This window comes from Pseudopipra pipra, chromosome 10, assembly GCF_036250125.1.
Source record: "Pseudopipra pipra isolate bDixPip1 chromosome 10, bDixPip1.hap1, whole genome shotgun sequence".
NCBI classification, from domain to species: Eukaryota; Metazoa; Chordata; class Aves; order Passeriformes; family Pipridae; genus Pseudopipra; species Pseudopipra pipra.
The window spans coordinates 8502089-8524484 of NC_087558.1; the positions used below are offsets into that span (position 1 = coordinate 8502089).

At 38.3% G+C, this 22396-nt stretch overlaps 1 protein-coding gene across 2 annotated transcripts; it reads right to left on the minus strand.

Moving 5' to 3' along the window:
- Positions 1-800: 800 nt before the first annotated feature.
- MCCC1 (methylcrotonyl-CoA carboxylase subunit 1) lies at positions 801-20953 on the minus strand. 2 transcript variants are annotated; one of them, XM_064665966.1, is made up of 19 exons: positions 20676-20947; positions 19617-19663; positions 18459-18598; positions 17942-18037; positions 17668-17789; positions 16540-16687; positions 15612-15733; positions 14362-14473; positions 13985-14066; positions 13117-13244; positions 12273-12456; positions 11652-11761; positions 10143-10359; positions 9339-9425; positions 8713-8762; positions 6389-6526; positions 4967-5074; positions 3923-3994; positions 801-2410 (listed from the first exon to the last, which is right to left on the minus strand). In XM_064665966.1, the coding sequence occupies exons 1-19, from the start codon at positions 20732-20734 to the stop codon at positions 2291-2293; spliced, it is 2142 nt and encodes a 713-aa protein (XP_064522036.1). In that variant the 5' UTR covers positions 20735-20947; the 3' UTR covers positions 801-2290. The 2 variants fall into 2 exon arrangements, with proteins under 2 accessions (XP_064522036.1, XP_064522037.1); XM_064665967.1 differs by lacking the exons at positions 801-2410; positions 3923-3994; positions 4967-5074; positions 6389-6526 and adding an exon at positions 6533-8353 and having other exon boundaries at positions 20676-20953.
- Positions 20954-22396: the final 1443 nt, after the last annotated feature.

The following is a 22396-nucleotide window of genomic DNA, read 5'->3' on the forward strand; positions in this document are numbered from 1 at the left end:
TCTTAATCTACCACTAAGTGTTCTAGAGACAAAGTTTAGTTACAGCTATTACTATCATGTGCTTCTTAGCACATTTATAACACAAAAATTTATTTTTAATAAACCAAGGATTTCTAAATATTTTGTAAATTCTGTGTTAGAGGAAAAACCTGACTTTATTAATTCTTTGAGCATCTCTAAATTCAATTAAATCACATTGCAGTAAAACATTTAAAGTGTGCAAACTATGACAGTGATTTCTGCAAGAGCTTTTATTCTGAAATAAACACAACCATCATTATTTGAAAAATCAATCTCAGTAGAAACCTAGAGAGATAAAAACTTAACAGCTAATTTTCAGAAGTGAGGGAAAATGAAAACTGGTAACATTATTTGTCTCCCTTCGTTCCTAAGGGAGGACATTTTGTCAGCTTCCAGGGAACATGTTCTTGTTTCACTGGCTGTGTGCACAAGCTGTGCAGCCTCAGCAGGCAGAGAACCTCATGCTGTGAGCTTCAGTGTTTTGGTACAGATTCAGTGCAGAAACACAGCCCTGTCATGTAGTGAGCAAAAAATAAATGCCAGGCTGCACAGGCTCATGTTTCTATAGGTAGATCCAATTTCTAGATAAAACAAGCCACTAACCTTACCTGCAGTGAAGCCCATCACAACTGTCTGGATTTCTGCCTCCCAAATGTGATCTGCAGACTGTGGTCATCATCAGATGATGCTACAGAAACAGCTGCTTAAAACCCTCTGAAGTAATGCATGGACAGAAACAACCAAGGAAGGAACAAAACGGAGAAAAACAAAAACAAACATTGAAAGTTAAGCTTAATTTTTATTTGGCAGTAAATAAAAATCACTGTGGCAATACTCTACAAAATGATCACTGGAATTTTTTGTTAGGTGGCCACAGGATTACAAGGAACATTGAAAAGTATTACAGTATGCTTTAATATACAGTCCATCCAGAGTCAATTCTTTTTTATAATGTTTTTCTGCATTGCAGGCAAGGCTGCACAATTATAGAAGCAGATCAGAGAACTTCCCCATGATGCTGTATATTGATTCAGAAATGAGATTTTGGGTAAGTGTGAGGATCCATTTGCACAGATCTGACTACAAGTTTGGGATCACTGCAGCATCTGATGTGTTCCTTTCTGCAGTACAGACCATATTATTGAATTAAATTAGCATTTCAAAACTTCACATGACAACCAGAACATCACATTAACTGAAAGGTAAAAATATATCCAAAGTTTGCAACAATTAAAACATATTTTTCTTTCCCTTTTCCTGTTTCTCTGAGGGGCTTTTAAATAAGTTAAAATAAATCTATAGCAAATGATCAGTATGCTTAGTCCAAGTATTTTCTTTGCATATAAAAAACCTAACAATTTTCCCTTCTGAAACCCTGCAGATACAAAAAAAAAAATCTATTATTCATAGTAATATTTCATGTTATTACAAAGACTTTGATGTACTTCATTCCAGCCAATAAGTAACATAGAAGAACATGAACAATATGGGAACAGTAATGAGGATTTTGAAGTCAGTATTTTATTTTGGGACACTTTCCAAGTAATAAATAAGCTTATCTTTCTATGTTACTACTTCATATTTAAAGTTCAAATGATATTTTTAGAAACCAACTTATGTTCCAACTTTGATAAGTGTAGCAAATGTATTTGAAAAATGCATTGTATCAGATGTTTTGAGGTATATTAAAATAATTTTTGAAATGCAAATTTTCACTACTCATTGAGGTAAATTGGAAAAAAAGATGTAATAGAAATGACCAAGAGGGATTCAGGGCTAAGGAACAATCCTCAATTCCCTATTAAGGCAAAAACATAAGCCGCAATCAGGGATTTTGCCAGAAAATGAATTCATAAAACAATTGTCTTCCTTCAGATTTCCTTCAAATCAGTCTTCTCAAATCTCAGGGAAAAAGGCAGCTGTGAATGAAGAAGCAGAAGAACCCAACCTGTCTGTCCCTTACAGTCCTTACTAACCTCTCCCATCCTTTGAGAGTTCCACATCTTTTTCCACTCCAGTGCCTTTCCACAGGCAAATGTAACCAGTGAACAACAATCACACAGGTCCACAGGTTATAAATACAATTACAGGATAGTGATACCCAAATTCCACTGAAGTCAGCATAATTTACAGTCAACCTATGCAGGAAGTGCAGAGGAAACCAATTCCCCAGTCTCTCATACAAAACAGTTCGCTGAAAATATAAAGAAGTCTTCTCCTGGGAGAAAATCAGCAAAGTAGAAAAAATGAAATGGACCTTCCTTGAATTTTATTTTGACTCGGCTTCTTCATCCATGAATTCCACCAGTGGAGCATGTCTGTTGGCCTGAGCACCTTCCTGGAAATGAACCTTTCTTATCACTCCTGCCTTTGGAGCCCGGATGGTGTGCTGCACAAAACAGAGCAAGAGTGAACCAGCAGAGAACCTGGTTTTTTTCTTCTCTCTCTCTCCAGCAAATGCTAATATTACTCTTTGGTGCAATTAGAACTGCAAAACATTGAATTCCTTCCTCTGACACATTTATTTATTTATTTATTTTAAAACTTCTTTTAAAACATTATACTAGTCCATTTTCAAGTTTTCTCATGAATATTTGATAAGTATACTGGGGACAAAAAATGCTATATAATGTTATATTATGAAGTATGAACAGCTGAATGTTACTTTACTTCACTAACAGTTTTTGTTATTGTAATAAATACCAAGCAGAAATAATACAGTTTTAATCCAAAATGTTAATCATACAGCAGATTTGTTCCCTTAAGAGAAATCTGCAGATTTACTAAAGATATTTTTGTTTTCTGGCCAGGAGGGGTCTTTACTGAGCAGATATTTGGCAAAATCCAGCTGAAATACAAATACAGCTACTAATGACAGTAAAACAGCATAAGTTTACATACCAACCCCAAACTGGTTTGCTTGTGATTGTACCAAGTTAGTTTTCCATTGTAGCTTTGTTTCTTGGCATTTTTCTACATAGGGCTAGTCTAGTATCAAAACATTTAATACCAGATAGTAAATCCTCACATCTAAGCCAAGACTCATGTAAATAATAATTTGCTTTTTAAATTTTACAATTTATATTTCAATAGCACTTAAAAAATAGCACCTCAGATAATGTCAGTCTGAGGTATCAGCTGGAGAGACAGAAACACATTTAGTATCCAACTGCAAAGGATTTGGGGTCTAGGTTTTTTTTTGGTGCACAGTTGGTTTATTTCATGTAATTTTAGTATAATTTAAAAAAGGACACGATAAGGGAAAGGTAGATGTTCTCAACTAGCAACGTTAGTTCTGCTACCACGAACTGAGGTTTATTTTAAACTAATAGTCAAGACAAATCAGTTAAGGCTAAAAAAACTGTAATTCAGTCAAACACTGTGACAAGATAAAATGGCCAAAGTGGTGGTCCACTGAATGCCATGTGGACAATTACACAAAATCTTGAGTGTACTCTTGGTAAAACTTTATGTAAATAACAAAGATTATACACAAAGAACCCTGTACATATTTACAAAGTCTCCATTAGCTAAATTTCTGTCTGAAGTAACTGCAGATATTCCATATGCTTGGATCAAATCAGTGAGCAAGAGATCCACCTGGACAGTCTTCTGCTAGAGAAGTCAAAGGAGAGGAGGGGAGAGAAGGCCTGACACAGCTCACCAAATGCATACTAAAACAGCTGCAGAATACCATGGATTATATAATCATCATTTGTTAGCAAAATCACAGCAAATATAATCCTCTAAAATCTAGACAGACACAACACTCCTTTCATAGCAGATGAAGTGATACTGACATCTGCAAGCTACATCATACGTCAGTAATGCAACCGAAAATTACAAAATTCTGACCAGATTTTTATTTTCTCAGTAATTAAAACCTTTATATGTCACTTACCTCCATTTTCATAGCTATCATAACCATTAGAGGATCTCCAGTCTGAACCTTATCCCCTGCCTTCACAAACACCTAAATTCAAGAGAAAATTGGGGAAAAAAAAATTATTCTTGTCTATGCCATTAACAATCATCAGCTGGATCTTGACTAGCTCAATCCACAGAGTGATTGTGGTTTTGCAAAACAGCCTCATATTATTTTTATTATTATGAGAGTTCTCTAGATGACACTCAAGGGAACTTAGAGCTACAGAGAGAGGTTCAGTGCCAGCTGCCAGGACAAGCAGGAAGACATTTACCTATCAAAGATGGAACACTAGAAGAGATGATGTATATTTGACCCTTTCTGGCTTAAGCACTTCTATTTTGAGAAAGTGCAGGACCTCCTCCTGGAGCCAGTCCCTAAAGTCTTTTAAAAAACAACACCCAGAAAGAAGATGGCAGAGCCACCTTGTTATTCAGCTATAACTGATTTAGAGTGTGTAGGAGATCCATGTTCAAGGTACTTGACTCTCTGAAAGGGTTCATGCTTTTTCATTGCTACCAGAATCCCTTAACCACTAAACTCTCAGGAAATCTCTTCTGTGGAAACTTTGTCACTGTACAGAGAAATACACAAGACTTGCTGAGCTAAAGAAAAAGAAACACTCAGCTTAACAAAAAGGCAATTCTGAGTATTTCCTTTTTTGCAAGTGCATGTCTTAACTCGCTCTTTTGTTAGATGAAATGAATCAAACAGTCTCTAACACTTCAGGGACCTTCAACTTAGAAAGTAATTAAGATGAAAAAAAAATTAGTTAAGCAGTAGCATTAGTTAAATATTCAGAACTTCCAGAGCTCTAGAGAAAGAAGACTGGAAGCCTTAAAAACTTTTGGATGGCTGCTGAAAACTCAAGAGTTAAACAAGGCTTTTTCCAATTAGAAGTCATACAGCACTGGCATTTCAGCCTCTGATTCTTTCCTGGCAGTACAGAAGCACCATTTCTGGAAGTGAACTTGGATATATACTGGAGAATTCACTTCCCACCCATGTTTTTATAATTACCTTTTCCACTGTGCCTGTCATGGGTGCTACAGCACCACTTTGCTCTCCCCCTGAGCTCACTGCAGACAAGTACTTGGGCACAGGGAGGCCAATCTGAGCACTGCCTTCCTACAGGGAGAAAATCCAGGACAGGTGAGTTAACAACATAAAATCCCACCACCAATACACGTTCTGACATTCAGGAATGAACAGATCCAGCCTTGTTCTGAGAGTGGCAGAGCCCTGGGGTCAGGGCAGCAGGAGCTGTCAACAGCTTTGCCAATGTCTGAGGCCTTAAACGTCAGGCTGCTGCTGCTAAGGGTCAGCAAGGAAGGAACTCCTTGTGGAAAAGCAGCTTCACATGGATCTTTTTGTACAAAACCCATCTTGTATCTCCCTTATTCACACAGCAACAGTGCAGAAGGTTTTAGAAAATGTATAAAGGCAAAAGGGGCAGGCAGTTGCTGCAACAAAGAAGAGAGACATTGGCATCTTCCTTGCCAATGAGAGCTTCACAATTTACAATAACATGAATTCAGTGCTAATTCAGTAATAAATTCTCACTGTTATTCAAAATCCTTTAAGTGCTCTCACACTTGGTGCCCAGAGTTCCCCAAAGACTCATTCTCCCCCACACCCTACCCATACCCTAAAACTCCTGTGATTTCTTCTAAATCCCCCACCCATGACTCCACTCTGATGTCACAGGAGAATTGAGCTTTGCCATTCCAGCACGAGTTCCTTAGTCCTCACCACTGGAGCAGCAAAGTTTTCACTGCATTCTGCAGGAAGTCTTAAGGGGCTCAGGGCTAGAGGTTAATTACTGAAACTAACACATAATAATTTACTTACTTTGATTACATTTTTATTAAGTTACTTTAGGGGCCTTGCAATCTTTTGAACTGCATACAAAAATTTAGCAGCCTAATAATGGAAATTAGGGTACATCTTCTTTCAAATGCCATTTGCATATATGCAACAGATATAATGCCATGGTAGCTCATAATTCCATTCTTTTAATATTACCTGAAGTTATCTTTCTTCAGACCAGTATCAATTCATTTCTTGTCATATAATTTTAAAAAATGAAATTAAAATAACAGTTACAAGCACTTTCAAATAATTGTCAGTTTGAACTAACTGCTACTGTTCTATGACAAACTTAAATACCTGACAATTTTAATATTTTGTGTTCCCTCCTCCTAAGCCATCATTTGCAATTCACTTAATTGTATTTTATCTTTCTAAAAGTAATTTTCTCACTCATGGACCATAAGCAGTGAACTTCTAATTAGACCTATAAATCCAGCAAGTATCAAAACATTACAGGTCAAAGTAAGAAACTGAAATTATGATTCACATTCTCTTGCAATTTATATTCCTCATTTTCATGGATAGAATTCTGAAATTTTAAACTTGTGATAATAAAGAAAGGAACTTTACCGGAAAGAAGAGATAAATGGTGTTGTCCAAAATGACCAATTTGGCCTTACACACTGTTCCATTTACTGAAGACCTCAAGTAAAGTGAATCACCTTCATTCAACATCTCTCCAGAAATCAGGAATGTTTTATCTTGAATCTGAAAGTTCAATGCTTTTATAAGGACAAAGGTTAACCCTTTATTACCAATAAACCAAAAGACAGCATTTGTGCACTCATAACCTGTGATTCTTCATAGACAATTTTGGAATTAAAAGAAAAAAATCTTTTTAAATCTTATGTATCCTTTATTTTTCAGTTAAGAGACTGTATTCTGTATCCAATACAAACAGCTCAGAAAATTGTTCCCCCAGGACAATTTTTATCTTAAACAAAGATATACTATTTCTCAAGAAGAATAAAAACAACCCCAGAATTATCAGTTTAGTGATGCTACTAACATCCAATATTTTTGATTTGTTGTAGCATCTTGATTTCAAACTGAAAATCCATACTACTCAGCTGACATCACGTTCCACAATGCTTTCCAAAACACAGGTAACTTCCTCTGCCTTGGAAGCTTGCAATACAAGAACTACAACATATTCAGTAAACCTACAAAGGAGCAGAGCAGTAATGGAAACAGTGTCAGTTAGACACCAAAACTGCACAAGACAGACCAGATGGAAAGGTCATTTATTTGTGAGTAACCCTTCATCCACATCAGTGGAAACTGCACCTCTGCCACAACCTCAGCATATAAATTAGACTGCAAGAATACAAACATAAGTGCACTACATTTAACTGATATGTTTGTTCCTAAGTCTACCATCAACGAGCAAAGGATCAGAGACTTGCTGGTCTTTCAGGGTGGTAGGAGGAGAAATAAAACTCAGTTTTTATTAGGTAGTCACATACTGTTCTTCCACTGAAAACATGCATTGAAAAGATACTGTTGATCTGATACTTATCCCTCAGAGGAAAATCATTTGCTTGATGAGTATCCTGAGCAGGGGCACAAATTAGGGCAACACCCTTGGAAGCACTGAGTGCTTGCCCAGATCCATGGCCCAGCAACCTGCCCTAACTGACTGGCCTCAGCACAGGTTTTGTAACACTGCAGAGGCAACGTCCTCCTCATAATCAGCTCCCAATTATGTTTCTCCATCCTTTATCTCCAGCTTCTCTCCATTTCTACCTCAACTCCTGTTCCTGCTTCTTCCCTAGGAGTCTACATTCTCCCCAGCTCCACTTCCCTCCACAAATGGCCCCCACATCCCTTCCAGCCTCTCTTTACTTTTGCTGACATGACTTACATGAGACAAACCTCGAGTGTAAGAGCTCTGCAGCATGACATATGTAACTAATACACCCAAAATAACCTGGGTATTACTGGAGGGATGTGGGTTATCTCAGTCTTTGTATCCATAGAAATAAGGGTGTGAGTTACCCAAGATGCTGTTATACCCTCGAAAGCACAGTAGTTTTCTCATTATTTTTTTGGTAGGCTCATCTCTACACAGTCTAAGCAGTTCATAAATACTTATTCTCCCAGTTTCCCTTTTCTGAATATTGGGAACAAGAAGCTGAACTACAGAGAGACTGCATTCTCCAGATGCTTTCATTCTGGGTGACAAATCTGAGAGAAAAAACACCGACTACAAGTGATACAAGAAGGATATTTAACACTCAGCAAAACACAACCCCCATAAGCCACACAACTGGAGACTATCACATGTGCACACACAAAATTATCTATGTTTAAAGCATCTTGAGCTGTATCCTATAGGAGCTCTACAGCACAAAGAAGACAATTCTATGGGGTATCATTCAATTATCTGACCGGAAGATTCCTCATCCCATTTGGTAATCATGTCTCAATTTCCATCTTCAAAATAAAATAAATGTTATCCTACAGATAATGCTCTAGAAAGCTTTCATTTATCCCACAGGAGATCCATCTCATGCACAGAATAAAGCAGGAGTCCTGTGGAAAAAAATGTCTTTTTAAATGCATATTTAAATCTAACTTACTTACTTACTTTTAGGAAGACAAATTTAAGGAAGAGGAAAATGAAGAATAAGATCTTTAAATACTAAGAATACGAACACTTTTCTTAGCCTTATTTTCAGAAGTATTTTAGTAGTTCTTCCTTGCCAATCCACCATCTACCAAAGATAATTTCAGGCTAAAATAACAGTCTACAGCAATGGCTGCAAGTAAGCCAAAAATAGAATCCTGTAACTGTAATCACCAAGCAACTTTAGTAACAGTTAATACTAAGATAAGTCTACAAGAGACAGATTCTTTTATCTAATGAAATATCTGAAAAAATGGACTTGTACCTGCATTTTGTATGACCCATCTTGATTGTAACTTACAGCTACATCCACAACTGTTGAATAAAACAAATCATGTATATGTGAGTAGATTAATTACAGTATCTAGAGAATGATGACATATACACAATATTTAGTTTATGTTTCTTAATAAAAACAAGACCTACCACCACTAAGAAAAGAACAAGTATTTTCAGGTTAGCTTTGTAGACACTGCAGCTTTCATACTGAATTTGAGACACAATAAGTTTTTCAAAGATGAGCACCTGAAGTTATGCTCTGAAATCTGTATTGTGTTATCTGGACAGAAAACAAGTTTGTGATGGGAAAAAGTTCTGAGCTCTTTCATACCAAAATGAAGTGAAAAAAAAAAAAGCCAATGGCACTTTTTAAAAGTCAACCTTATTCATTTAAATGATGAACAACAATGGTGTCATTTGAATTTGGTTTACATCTCCTCAAGATCTAACAGTGTGGATTAAGCAAGAAATTCTGTGAATTCTCAGCTTAAATTGCACAGAACTCATCCTGGTTCTATTTGCTGTTTCTTAGTCTGAATTATTTCAATCAGTTGAAATAATTTTATCCATCAAGTGCCTCCCTTCCCTCCACACACTTTCTTATTAACTTACTGTTTTCCCCATCCAGCAGAGACAGTTTTCTAGTATAACATATATTTATTCTTCTACCAGTGCTGGATGCAAATGGTGAGAATTTATCTAAAACACAAAATACACAGATATGTTACTTTGATTCTACTTCAACAAAACACAATACCCAGAACTTACACCACTAAATCACTGTCCTACTCTTATTACCATCATACTTATAGTTTTACATTGCACATAAAATATTGGGGAACCACTGTAGTCACTGAGAGTGACAAATCCTCAGTCTTCAACACTGAATAAGCTGATGCTGTGTAACCTACAAAAACCACAATGCTGACAGCAGCACTAAGAAGGGGGCGTTGGCTGCTCTCCATGCACACATCCTTGAACAGGACAAGAATGTGTGGGAGTTCAGTTACACCACAGCAGATTAACCCTTAGGTGAAGGTTCCATCAAACCCCACTGCCCCTCCCACCCTGAGCAGAGTCAATTTTACATCTGAAGACCTTGGGCCAGCTGTAGGGACAGCACAGGCAGATGGTCACAGTTTGTGCTGGTCAAGAGCAAAGAGCACAGTGTCACTGACTAGGAATCCCAAGGTCTTCCAGATAGTGCCTATCTGGAGTGCTGTGGGAAGTACTGTGTCCATTACAGGGGGGATACATTCCATATCTGCCCCTTCACAAAATTTAGAGTCTTTGTAAATAGCTGAGAGAGGCCAGAATGCAGAACCCTGAGCAGGCACAAAGTAGGTGAAAGAAAGAACGTGCAAAGTAAGTAATTGCACATGAGCTCACAAAATAAAGCAAAAGAATGATCCTTACCCTCTGACTGATCTCTAAAAGCATCTGTTAGCATTTTTTCTTTCAGTATAAGCCCAAGAGCTGCCTGACACATAACTTCATGTGGAGTTGCCTTTTTGGTCGGAAATAGTTCATCATGGTGTTGAGGAATGAAATTAGTGTGCACATTTCCAGCCTCAAACTGTGGGTGTCCTGACAGGCTCAGTAAGAAATCAATATTAGTGCTTAATCCTACAATCTGTAAAGAAACAGAAGCATAGTGCAAACTGAAGTTATGAATGAGCATGCAGCTTTCTGCTCAAGTTATGTATAGATAAGAAATGAGTATTTTTTTCAGATAGCACCATCGAAACAAACTTCAGCAATAAAATGTAATTCATTCAACTGGTCTGTTTTATTACCAGTTAAACCAATGACTCTAAAAAGAAAAAAAACAAACACAACAAACCAAATAAAAACTCCGAAGAGCTGCCTTGCCAAAAGCACTGTTTTCTCAACACCACCTTTGTCCACTGTGAAGTTGAGGAAGATTTCCCAGCAACAGTAAAGGGAGGTAATTTATGAAAAAACTCTACTGTTTTGAAAAAGCATGGTCTGAGTATTTAAAAGAACATTCCTAACTTGACAAGTGCTTCTTATGAAAAAATGAGTTACAATAGTGTCAGTATCCCATATTTGATCTTTTAATAGTAAAAAGTGGGAACAGGGACTTTTATAAATTTACTAGACACTATCCATTTCCTGTACTGCAAAATACCAAAGCAAACAACACAATTATTTTAGAGAAATTAGTGAAACTGGTAACTATGTTATGCTGTCAATATGAACTGACAGAACTGCTAAGAAAAATAATTCTGTTGGGTTTTTCCAGAATTTATCTCTTTCCCTTGAAGTAATTTTCATTTGTAGCTAAAACAATAAGGGGCCCAATATTTTCAATACTTGACTCACATTCATGTTGTTGGTTTAAAAGTGTAAATTAATTCAGTCTCATGTCAAGTCAAACCTTCTGAATTCCGCTTTTGGAAAGATACAATACCTGTAAGTTTTTATAGGGGGGAAAGGGAATGTTTCTTAAAAAGAACTGACATCATATTTCTTTACCACAGATATAGTCTACAAATTTAGTTATTTTTACATATCAGAAATTAGAGGCAAACACAAACACAAATTCCACTCCTTTAAGTTTGAGAGAGCTCACACTACAATTGAAAATGTTGTTTAGCCTTGCTCTTCTACAAAGTCTCAGGTGCATCATCCAGCTGAAGAGATCACAACCTTAAAAATCTCTGTGTAAAACCAGACTTCACACTTATTTCTACTCACACCACCTATAAAAACAGTTTGCAAATTAGGAAAAAAATACAACTTCTGCAAACAAAAAATGAATTTGAAACGGTAGTGGCAATGCAGGCTCCCTCTTAGAAATCACTTCTGTTTTACTCTAGTATTTTATGCATACTTTGTTAGCTCCAGGTGTTCACAAAGTTAGCGAAAGATCTGAAATCATACTGGGCTCTTTCTACTTACATTATACTGGTGCAAACTGTATCTCAGCTTCCTCAGCGCCGCTGGCCGATCCTCAGCCCAAACAACCAGCTTTGCAATCATGGGGTCATAATGAACAGAAACCTCATCACCTAAAATATGTGAGTGAAAGAAATGCTGTAACACTAAACCAAGTATTTCTGAAAGTTGGTAATGCAAGGTACTGGACACCACATGGCATCAAAGGGGAACACAATTCATGGCCACATTTCTCTAGAGATTAAAGTTCTTCGATGACATGATGTTGTGACCTGGCATTTCAATTTCAAGGACAACTTCAGTGCAGACTTTGTAGATATAACACTACTCAAATCCAGTTTTCTTTGTTGCAAGCAGAATGCAGGACTGATAAATTGTGAGGAGAATATAGGCAGCATGATCCAATGGACTTTACTATGGATATAGGTAAATAAAGAGGTAAATAAAATAGTTAGTGATTGACCAAAAATACATGGGCAATTACAAGGAAGAATAATTCTGTACGGATTTGTCTTTATAGCAACACCCTGTCAGACTAACTTATTTAGGCCAAAGAGGGAAATGCTTACAAAGAAAACATTTTGATGTTAATTATTTCTTATACATCACAGCCTTCAGTTTTACCTTGTCTGACTCCAGTCTCTATCCTGGTGAAACGATCTGCAGGAGGGGTGGATAAGTGCAACAACGGCCCAGCTCCTGGCATAAAGTTATTATTAGGGTCTTCAGCATATATTCTAGCTTCAAATGCATGGCCCTGGAGCAGGATCTCTTCCTGCTTCAGGGGAATCTTCTCTCCTGCTGCAACCTGAAAACAGCAGGATCAATATTCTGGAGTGCTGATGTATGAAATATTAAATATCTTTCTTCTAAACACGAACAACTAGAAAGCACATTAAAAAAAGCACAAGGAGAAAAAAATGGTAGGTCATAAAAGGCTAATTCTGAAGTCACTCCTTCTTTTTTTGTGGAACCCACCAGTCAAAGGATTTTGAATTATTATTGTGTAAATTTACTGCCTAATATTTCAGACAGCTAAAACATAATGGAAAAAAAACAGTCGAATGTTTTTCTACTGGTTATGTCAAAAAGTAAATTATTTAAGTTACAGCCTGGTCAACTAAGACAAGATTTTATTAGACAAAAATTGCTCGAAAAGCAGATGATAAAATGGGTTACTGGTAGCCAGCACTACCAGCACAAACTGTAAGGTCTCTAAATGCACTTAAAAAAATGGTTTTTTCTCTACACAAGTGGGAGAAGACTTGGTTGAAATTCAGAGCATCTACACAACGCTCACATCAAATACAGCAATGTGAGATGTTCCTCTGGAGCAAAGGAAACTCTACCCTGTTAGCTGAACAGGAGATGAGGATCTGGAAACCCATCTGTTCTCTCACAGGCAGTATTACAGAGCACCATTCACCACTCAGGAGGAACCCTACATGTAAAAACAATTCACACTCACCCTAAGTTGCCATTCCACCAAGTCAGTGCCAGTGATCATCTCTGTAACTGGGTGCTCTACCTGCAGTCTGGTGTTCATCTCCATGAAGTAAAAATTATGTTGGGAGTCCATAATAAATTCCACTGTTCCTGAAGTATTTAACAGAAGGACACTTCACCAAATAGTATCTATGACACTTAATTTAATTATGCCAGGAAAACACTATTATTTCCAAATCAGATAGACTGAATTTCATTAAATTCTATACAATTTATCTAAAAGGGTCACAAAATTGAGGCCTGAAAACAGAAGGGTTGTTTCCTTTTACATTTACGTGGCCTGTGCTGTTTAGCAGGCATTTTCCTCTACAATAAAAGCTGCATTTCATTAGCACTTTAAAATGTGCATCAGGACTCTCTAAAGTACTGTTAATATTTATAGACTGTGTAATTATTTTTTAAAAATAAGTAACCAAAGAAATTAGTGAGAAAACAAAGTCACAAATAATTCTGGGAGGTTATTTTTCATCTGGGAAATGGTGTGGACTTTACACTGATTTGTCTTTTTCTTTTAAAGGCTTTAGTGTTTGAATATAAAGGATTATTCTTTGTACAATGAAATTATTTTTTGAAGTTACTAACTCATAATGCTCAGTTTCCAACAGTCGAGTTGATTGAATTATTTGCTCTGAAATTTCTTCTTCCTTTTCTTCAGCTGCCACTGGTCTTGAGCTCAGGTATGCTAATTTAAATTTGTAATTACATCAGAACTAACTATGTGATTACTTGCTCGAACCGCAAAAAACTTGGGGCATGTGTGTCATACTCAGCCAGATGCCATTTGCTTGTGACTCCAACTCTCATTAAGTTAAAAGCCTCCACAGACTTACCTGCTCCCACATAATTCACTGCTTTGGCTGCTTTGACAGCGGCTTCTCCAAGTCTCTTCCGAACCTCTGGATTAATTCCTGGCTGTAAATAATAATAATAGAAAAAATTATAAATTATTGTTAAGTTTGGTGATAATAAACCTAGTACGTGTCAATATTTTGCAGTATTTAACAACTGTAGTGAAGACACCTATATAATTTTTCCTTGAGAATCCTTTTCCTAAAGAAAGTTCCTAAAGAACATTTTCTGCAGCAAAATTAAAACACGTCTGAGAATTACAGATAAAGTACTATCAACTAAATAAACTTGATGGGGGATTATTAATTACTTTAAAAATATGTCGGTTCATAAAAAATATTAAGAACTTTCTGCTCACCCCTGGTGCCTCTTCAATGATCTTCTGATGCCTCCTCTGCACGCTGCAGTCTCTTTCAAACAAATACACTGCATTGCCATGCTGGTCACCAAATACTTGGACTTCAACGTGCCTGTTCCATAAACGTAAATGTTTCAGTGTATTTCAAAAAAACCCCAATCCCGTGACGGATTTCACTCAAACAGACTTTGAACTTGTACATGGCCTTGTACTTGTGTGCTCCAGTAGGACTTCTCAAAGGTTTAAGTGTCTGCCCTCAAATAAATGCTGAAAATATAGAAGTGAGGCTGCTATTATGCAAGATCTCAATTCCTTTAGGCTTCCTTGATGTCCCAAATGAAACAGGATTCTAAATGCCAACTACTGCATTGAAATCCTGTAAGTTGTGGGATAAACAAGGTACATATCCCATGGCTGCCTCCTCTTTATCAGTTATTACTATAAAAGTAAAACCACTTCACTGTTATTTGATAATGATGATTTCCCCCATCATTTACTGTGTAGCAATGCACAAGGGGCAGCAGCAGCCCTGGCTCAGCAATAACATTGTTTATTTCAACACACCATTTCAGAGGACAACTATTAGGTGGCAGAATTTTGTTCTATATATAAAGCTAAAAAAAATATGTCACCATTGTGACAATCCTCTGATACTGGCAAAAGAAATTCCCCAGGAATGAGATTTTTCTCATGCCCATCTGACAGCATAAGGAGGCCCTCAGTTTCTTTAAAATAAATGCTTTCTTTATAGTGATGCTTCAAGAAAAACAGATGTAAAGTGCAAGATTATCAAACAGACCTCTGCGAGAAGTTCTTTATAAAAAATAAATTAGCTCAGTTTCACAGGCCAGACATGAAATAAAAACTATCCCTTCTGTTTTAAATATCAAAATAAAGGAAGATTAAATAACTAGTTTAGGACACCTGAGGGCAGCAGAAACATCACGACAGCTTGACTCACGTCTGTAGTTGAAGTATTATAAAGTGATTTTTTTTCCTAGATGTAAATCAAGTTTAGAAAGCTCACGCACTGCCACGTCTCCCAAACAATTTTATTTTAATTCCTAGCATTCAAAACAAGGTCACTACAAAAAATTCAATACATTATAAAAAAATATGACCAAATTAACAACTGCCATAGTGCAAATAAAACATACAAGACCAATTTTCACCCTACTACTAAACCAGTTATGTTTGTTCAACCATAGAATAAACATTATAGTGTTTATATTGAAATATCTGTTTCTCACCTTGGATTATCTACAAATTTCTCAATCAGCATTGCATCATCATTGAAAGACTTCTTCGCTTCTCTCCTTGCTGATTCTAGTTGGTCCAGAAACTCCTTTTCTGAATGAGCAATTCTCATGCCCTACAATACAGAAAAAAGCCTTTCTAAATGTCTGAAAATAGGGTATACAATGAAAATCGTTGTTGCACACAAACAGCAAGAAATGAGCTTAACAGTAACTCTTTTCCCTCCTTTCTTAAACTTTACTAAAATTGTGTATCAGCTTCCAGTAACATAATCCTTCTAAGTCCCACTCAAAGTGCCATAAAAAGTGTGAAAAATAGATATATCATTTCATTGATATGGGTGAGTACAAAATTCAATTTTATTCTCAGATATAATAGGAATTTTCCAAGTTTGGCAAAGAAAAACTTGTTTATTACAAAACAAATATAGCTATTTTGAAAATAAAATTCTCTGCATGTCATTTTATAGACATTTCAGAGTAAAATCAGATTTAGACTGGGAGTTCACCACACATTAAAAAGCGTCTAGACAAAAATATTTAAATGGTATTTCTAATACCTTCTTATACAACATTTAAAACTGTTAACAAAAGAAGTAACAGAAGTTATCACAAAGTAACAATTTAAAGTTATCTAATTTCACACAAATCCATAGGACAACTTTTCTGCTTATGTGAATTGCTGGAGATCCATTGAAACAAAGAAAACTCTCCCAGTTTATTCCAGCTACTCACCTTCTGCCTGACTGCACGACAAACGAAATGAGATTTCATAGTGCGAGACTGGACATCAATAATGAATTTTAACAAAAAGTACTTTTCCAGTTTCTTTGTTTTCAGATTTCTTTTAGAATATTCAGTTGCAGATACTGAGACATGACCACTTTATGGCATGTGATGAATGTGAAGATTAGTTCCTTACCTTTCCTCCACCCCCACGAACAGCTTTAATCATGACTGGGTATCCTATTCTCTTGGCATGTTCCTTTAGACACTCGTCTGATTGATCTTCCCCGTGATAACCTTCAACAACAGGAACGCCAGCAGCAGACATTATAGCTTTGGAAGTGCTTTGACAGAACAGTTTAATATTTAGAATGATAATAATATTTTTTTTCTTACTTTAAGCTCCAAACCTGTGTATGTTCCCAATGCTAACTCTCTTCTTGAAAGCAGTTCCACAGTAGACCTCAACAGGACTACTTGCATAGGTGGGTTACATAGGATTGGACTGTAATTAATCACATGCTTCAAACAGGGATTTTTTTTTTTCTCCAAGCCCTCCACATAAAAGCAGGAGTAAGTTTCAGTTCTACTGTTCTTTCCTGTCTTTTGACCCACATTGTAGAGGCCAAACCCTAAAATTTTCAAAATACAACACTGTATCCTGCCAAAACTACATCTGAAGTTGTACAAAGGCAAAACACTTTTCATGATACAGCTGGATTCACACAACACATCAAACGCTTGAGCGTAACAACTCTAACTTCAAATACACATGCAGAGCTCGTTAAATTACAGAGGTAATTTACTCTCGCATTACAAAGTGATAAAAAATTAATTCTCCCAAATTACTATTATACAGCTCATGTGTTAGTAATAACCTCATTTCCACATTCTTGATTTATGCTTCATACCCTAAAAGCATTTCTTTGATCTAAGTAACTAAGGTCCTCAGTGATGAACTAAACTTACATGGCCCATTTTACATGAGCCACAATAACCCCAATGATGTGGTGTTTCTTTTCCACTGCTCTTTTGACTAACATACAAAACATCCAATCTGACTGCTGAATGCCCCAGCTCTGGAAAAGCAGAATCATTACTTATTTAACTACTGAAATCCTAATGACTGTACAAGGTCGATTGTCTCTATGTCTATTGGAATCCCATAGCTATAGACCTAGAGTTTATTCCTTTGAAGAAAGCCATAAAAATAATATACAGTGAAAATTGATAGAATAAAACAATTATGACACTGGTCGTTTGTTAACAAAATTAGCTTTTCCAAGCTGTAAATTGGATAACCACATAAATCAGAAATAGATACCTCTTAATACCCATATCTCTGATAGCAGATGAAGGTGGACCTATGAAGATGATTCCCTGTTGCTTGCACAGCTCTGCAAACTCTGTGTTTTCTGAGAGGAAACCATAACCTGGATGAACAGCCTAAAACAGAATAACGTTACCAGCCTATTTCTGTATCAGCTTAGCTTAGAAAACTCAGAAACTTCAGTAGTGTCAAGGAAACTCAAGATGGGTAAAAATAAAGAACTAAAGACATGAAAGTATGAGAAAACTGTAGGTCCTGATCTACTCACCTGTGCTGCTGAGACCTTGGCCACCTGCAGTATTTTCTCCATGGCCAAGTAGCTCTGCTGTGAGGGTGCTGGACCAATGCAATATGCTTCATCTGCCTGATTGAGAAGAAATACATAGGACACAGACTGTTTATTAGCAAATTTGAATTTTTTGAGATGATTATATTATTTATCAGACTGCTGGCACACAGCAGTTTAAATCACTGCCTCTCCTCATGAAAAGGCTCAACTGAGTGAAACAAATTCTGACTTTCTTCCCAAAATCAGAGTCCGTTCTCTAACCTCTGGCTGCTCTGGAGTTAGAGAGACAAAATTTAATATCCCTTCCTGTATAGCTGTCAGGTGCTGAGACAGAGACCAGGCAAACCTTTCATCAGTTCAAGGAAAACTTGGCAGTAACTCTACAGAGGTGAAACTCAACTGCACCAGCACCCAAATCTGTTTTCACAGGGAACTTGTCAATGGCAAATACTGTTGTGAATGAACATAAGTCACAAGCACAATGAATATACTTCACCATTGCTACGTGCATGGAATTTCTGTCTGCTTCACTATAAACTGCCACAGACTTCACACCCATTTTCTTCGCTGTTCTCATCACTCTGCAGGCGATTTCTCCTCGGTTTGCGATGAGAACCTTCCCTATGCTGTGACCTCCTGTTTAAAGGGATGAACCACAGTAAGAAACAGATCCTTAAAAACATTCCTGGAAACACAGCAATTTTAAAATTATGACTTTTTTTTTCATAATTTATAGTGTTTATGCACTTCTTCCAACAATGAAGTTGTTTCACTCAAAACTCCATCCTAAAGCATTTCCATGCTACTTTTGGATTTTTTTCCTTAGAGTCCTTATGCAGAAGTATGTTTAAGCCTTTTTTTAAGAACTTCCTTTTTTAGAATTCAAGAAACATATTCTAACCCTAAAAAACCACTTAAACATAAAAGCTGATGCTTATATTTTTGCTGTGTATTCCCTGGACTAACTAAGAAACAATCAACACCTGTGTTGTGTCCCCCCCAGTAGAAGCAGTTGACATTTTCTTGAAGAGCACTGTTCCCCATTCATACACAGTCACAAAGAAAGAACAAGGTATCAAGTTTTTTGTTGTTTGGGTTTTCTAAGCAGTGACTTACAAGCTCCTACAAAGTCTCAAAACAGCAACTACAACTTGATAAAAGTGTAAGGTCAGCACTGCCAGAGACTTCACAGTCAGAACTCAGTAGCTTAAAACTCACTAATTAAAATGAAGATAGATCTCTGAATTCTAAAATTTTTTTTTCATCAACATGACACCAGAATGAGTTTAAATCATCTTGCTAAATACTTTTACTCCTTCATATTTTGTTTAAATACCATTATGCCTTAAAAAACAATTCTCACAGACTTTGCAACACTTGTATCAGCAGAGAAAAACATCACAAAACCAAATAGTTTTCATTAAGATCAGTTTACCTAAATATGACAGCTAAAATTATTCAAAATGTTGTTTAAACATTAAAGATGATTTCTGCTAGGTTAGCTGCAAGCTACTTTTTTCAAGAACTACGAAGATATGAATATTTATTAAAAAACCCTACCGTTTTTCAGCAACTAATGTTCTAAAACTAATTGTAAAACCATCCACATTAAACAGTAATTTAACCTAGTAGCCAAAGAAATTAAATTTCATACCTATCGTTGAGGCCCATTTCACAAATCTTTGTACTTGGTTCCATTGCCTGTGCAATTATAAACACACAGAAGTGTTACAAAGGCATATGAAGAAGTGACAACTGAGCTACTTTTATTTTCAGGTGAGAGAACAACAGCACTGAAATAGCTCTGAAGCTTTTGATACATCTGTTTACGTATTCAGGTACAACAAGGAAAGTTGTACAAACTTCACCAGATGGCTCCTCAAAGTGCTTTCATTTAGATACAATGAAAATTATCCCCTTACTTTTTTTAGCAGCATTAAAACATAAATAGTCACGTTTTTTGTTTTTTTTTTCTTTAAAAAAGTCTTTTAGTGGACAGAACAGCCAACATCTGGCATTTATCAGAGAGGCCAACTTAAAGTATTTGGGAAAGAAGATGTGGACAACCACAAAATAGAAACGCTTAAAACGGCAATTTTTCTATGGAGAAAAAGTGCAAGAGAAAGAATGTGAAGGCAGCAAGAAAGAAAAGCTATGGAGACTTTCAGAAACCTAAACCTCAAACGACTAATACTAACAAAAAGCGGTAGCCAAGGTGAGGTGGCTGGATGAAACTGTGAAAGCAGTTAATTAGTACATAAATCAACTCTGGAATTTGGGATCAAGTCCAGACAATTCTGAAGCTCTGTCGGAGCAAAAAGGCACCACACAACTAAACCTCAGTTTTAGTAACGAGAGAGGGATTTTTGCGCACTCCCCAAACTTCTCCCTTCCCCAGCCTGTACACGCAGGTGTCGCAGGTGAGCACAGCCTGCGGACAGACCCCCGAGGCCGGGGCAGCTTCGCGGGACCCGCGGCAGCTGCGACTGCGATCCCTTCAACCGCGGGGGCGCTTCTTCGCTCCTCCTTCCCACAGAGCAGCCCGGGGCGCCGCTGTCCTCCCACACGCCCAGCGGAGCCGCCTTCCCTTCCTACCCCCGGCAGGCCAGCTCGGGGCTCGCTGAGGGCGGCTCCCGCCCCTCCTGCCCCTGGCCCGGCCCGGCCCGGCCCGGCCCTGCCCGGCCCGGCCCAGCCACCCCCGGCCCGCACTCACAGCCGCCTCAGCGCCCCGAGGCCGCCGCGGCCCCGCTCGGCCGCCGCCGCCAGCGCCATGTTGTGGGCGGGGGGTGTGTGCGGCCCTGCCCGGCCCGCAGTGGCTGCGCGGCGGGGGCGGGTCGCGGCGGGCGGGGACCGGGGAGAGCCCTGAGGGGCAACGGGGCTTGTCTCGGGGAGGGGACCCGAGCGCGCCCGGTGTCCGCTCCGGGACAGCGGGGAAATGGCGCGGTTGGATGACGCCGAGAAAGTGGCCGCTCAAACAGCAGACAACATAAATTTCCTATAAATGCGAAGCGATGCGCGCCGCCCAAGGACTGCCGAGTTCCTGGGTGCGCGGACTCTGGGCTGAGCGCGCTCCGTCGGGAATGACATCCGGGGTTGGGATGGGAATAGCGACACGTGAACGTGAGGGTTGTTGGGAAGGGCACGGGAATCCGAGCGTACCACAAGGTCCCTGTGCTCAGGTCCAGATCCCTGGATCAGAGTTGCGCCGTGTGGATGAAGCAGGTCACGGAGCGGTGGGATCAGCACGTTCCGCCTGCTCATGGACACAAAGCCGGCCGGGTCCGTTCTGCTCCCTCAGGCATCGGAGCTTTGCAGCTCATAGATTTGAGTGGGAAGGGACATCAAAGATCATGCAGTTCCGACCCCCTGCCATGGGCAGGAACACCTTCCACTATTCCAGGTTGCTGAGAGCCCCATCCAACCTGGCCTTGGACACTTCCAGGGATGGGGCATCCACAGCTTCTCTGGGCAACCTGGGCCAGTGCCTCGCCACCCTCACAGGGAAGAATTTCTTCCCAGTATCTGTTAGTTTAAGGCCCAGCTCACCCCACTGCAGGGCCTTGCTACACCTGGCCCGCCCCAGCGCAGTCAAAATAAGTATTTCTAGTTGTTTTTTACAAATGGTGACGCAGCCGTGCTTTTTCACCAAAGGAATACACAAGCTATTAATTGCAACAGCTGCAGCGTTTAACATGTCTTATGTGTTCTCGTACTCTGAAGCGTTAACAAAGCTTTTTACATAAGAAGCATTCTTCATATGCAAGCAATCTCTGCTTGTTCCACTGTTGCTATTTTTAATTTGCCGTGGTGACCCCTCACACCAGGGACTGGGTGGTTCAAGTAGGTTAAACAGACACCAGATCAGCTTGGGGAAATTGTACAGTCCTTTGGCCCTGACTGCAAGGGGTGGTGGGCTCAGCACTTGCTCTAAGGATAAGATTTTAAAAGCAAAATTATTAAGTGATGCCTCCACTTTTCCGTAATTCATTCACTTCAATCTTTTTCACATAATGTGCTGACACTGTAAATCCTACTTTTGTCTTTTGAAACCCAGATTTTTAAAGTTGCATGTTTAATTTATCTCTAAACACAAGATGGCAGCATTTTATGTAGTTTAATTATTGAATATTGGGAAGAGCTATAGATATTTTATAATACCTAAATCAGACATGGTGGAGGATTTGATGCTTTTAACAGAACTAATGGAAATGACAAATTCATTTATATTACAAATCTGCTTGTGGAAGGCATTCTGCAAGCATGGCTTTTAGGGCTCGCAAAGTCTAGTGGAATCACCAGATTGTACATGCAGATGTTTGAAAGTGCAGTGCAATAACACTGAAATGAAAAAATAACAATTTTCTCACTGACACCAGTAATATGTTTAACGTGCACATACACAGACAGAAGCACTGTGATGAGCCTAGTGATGCA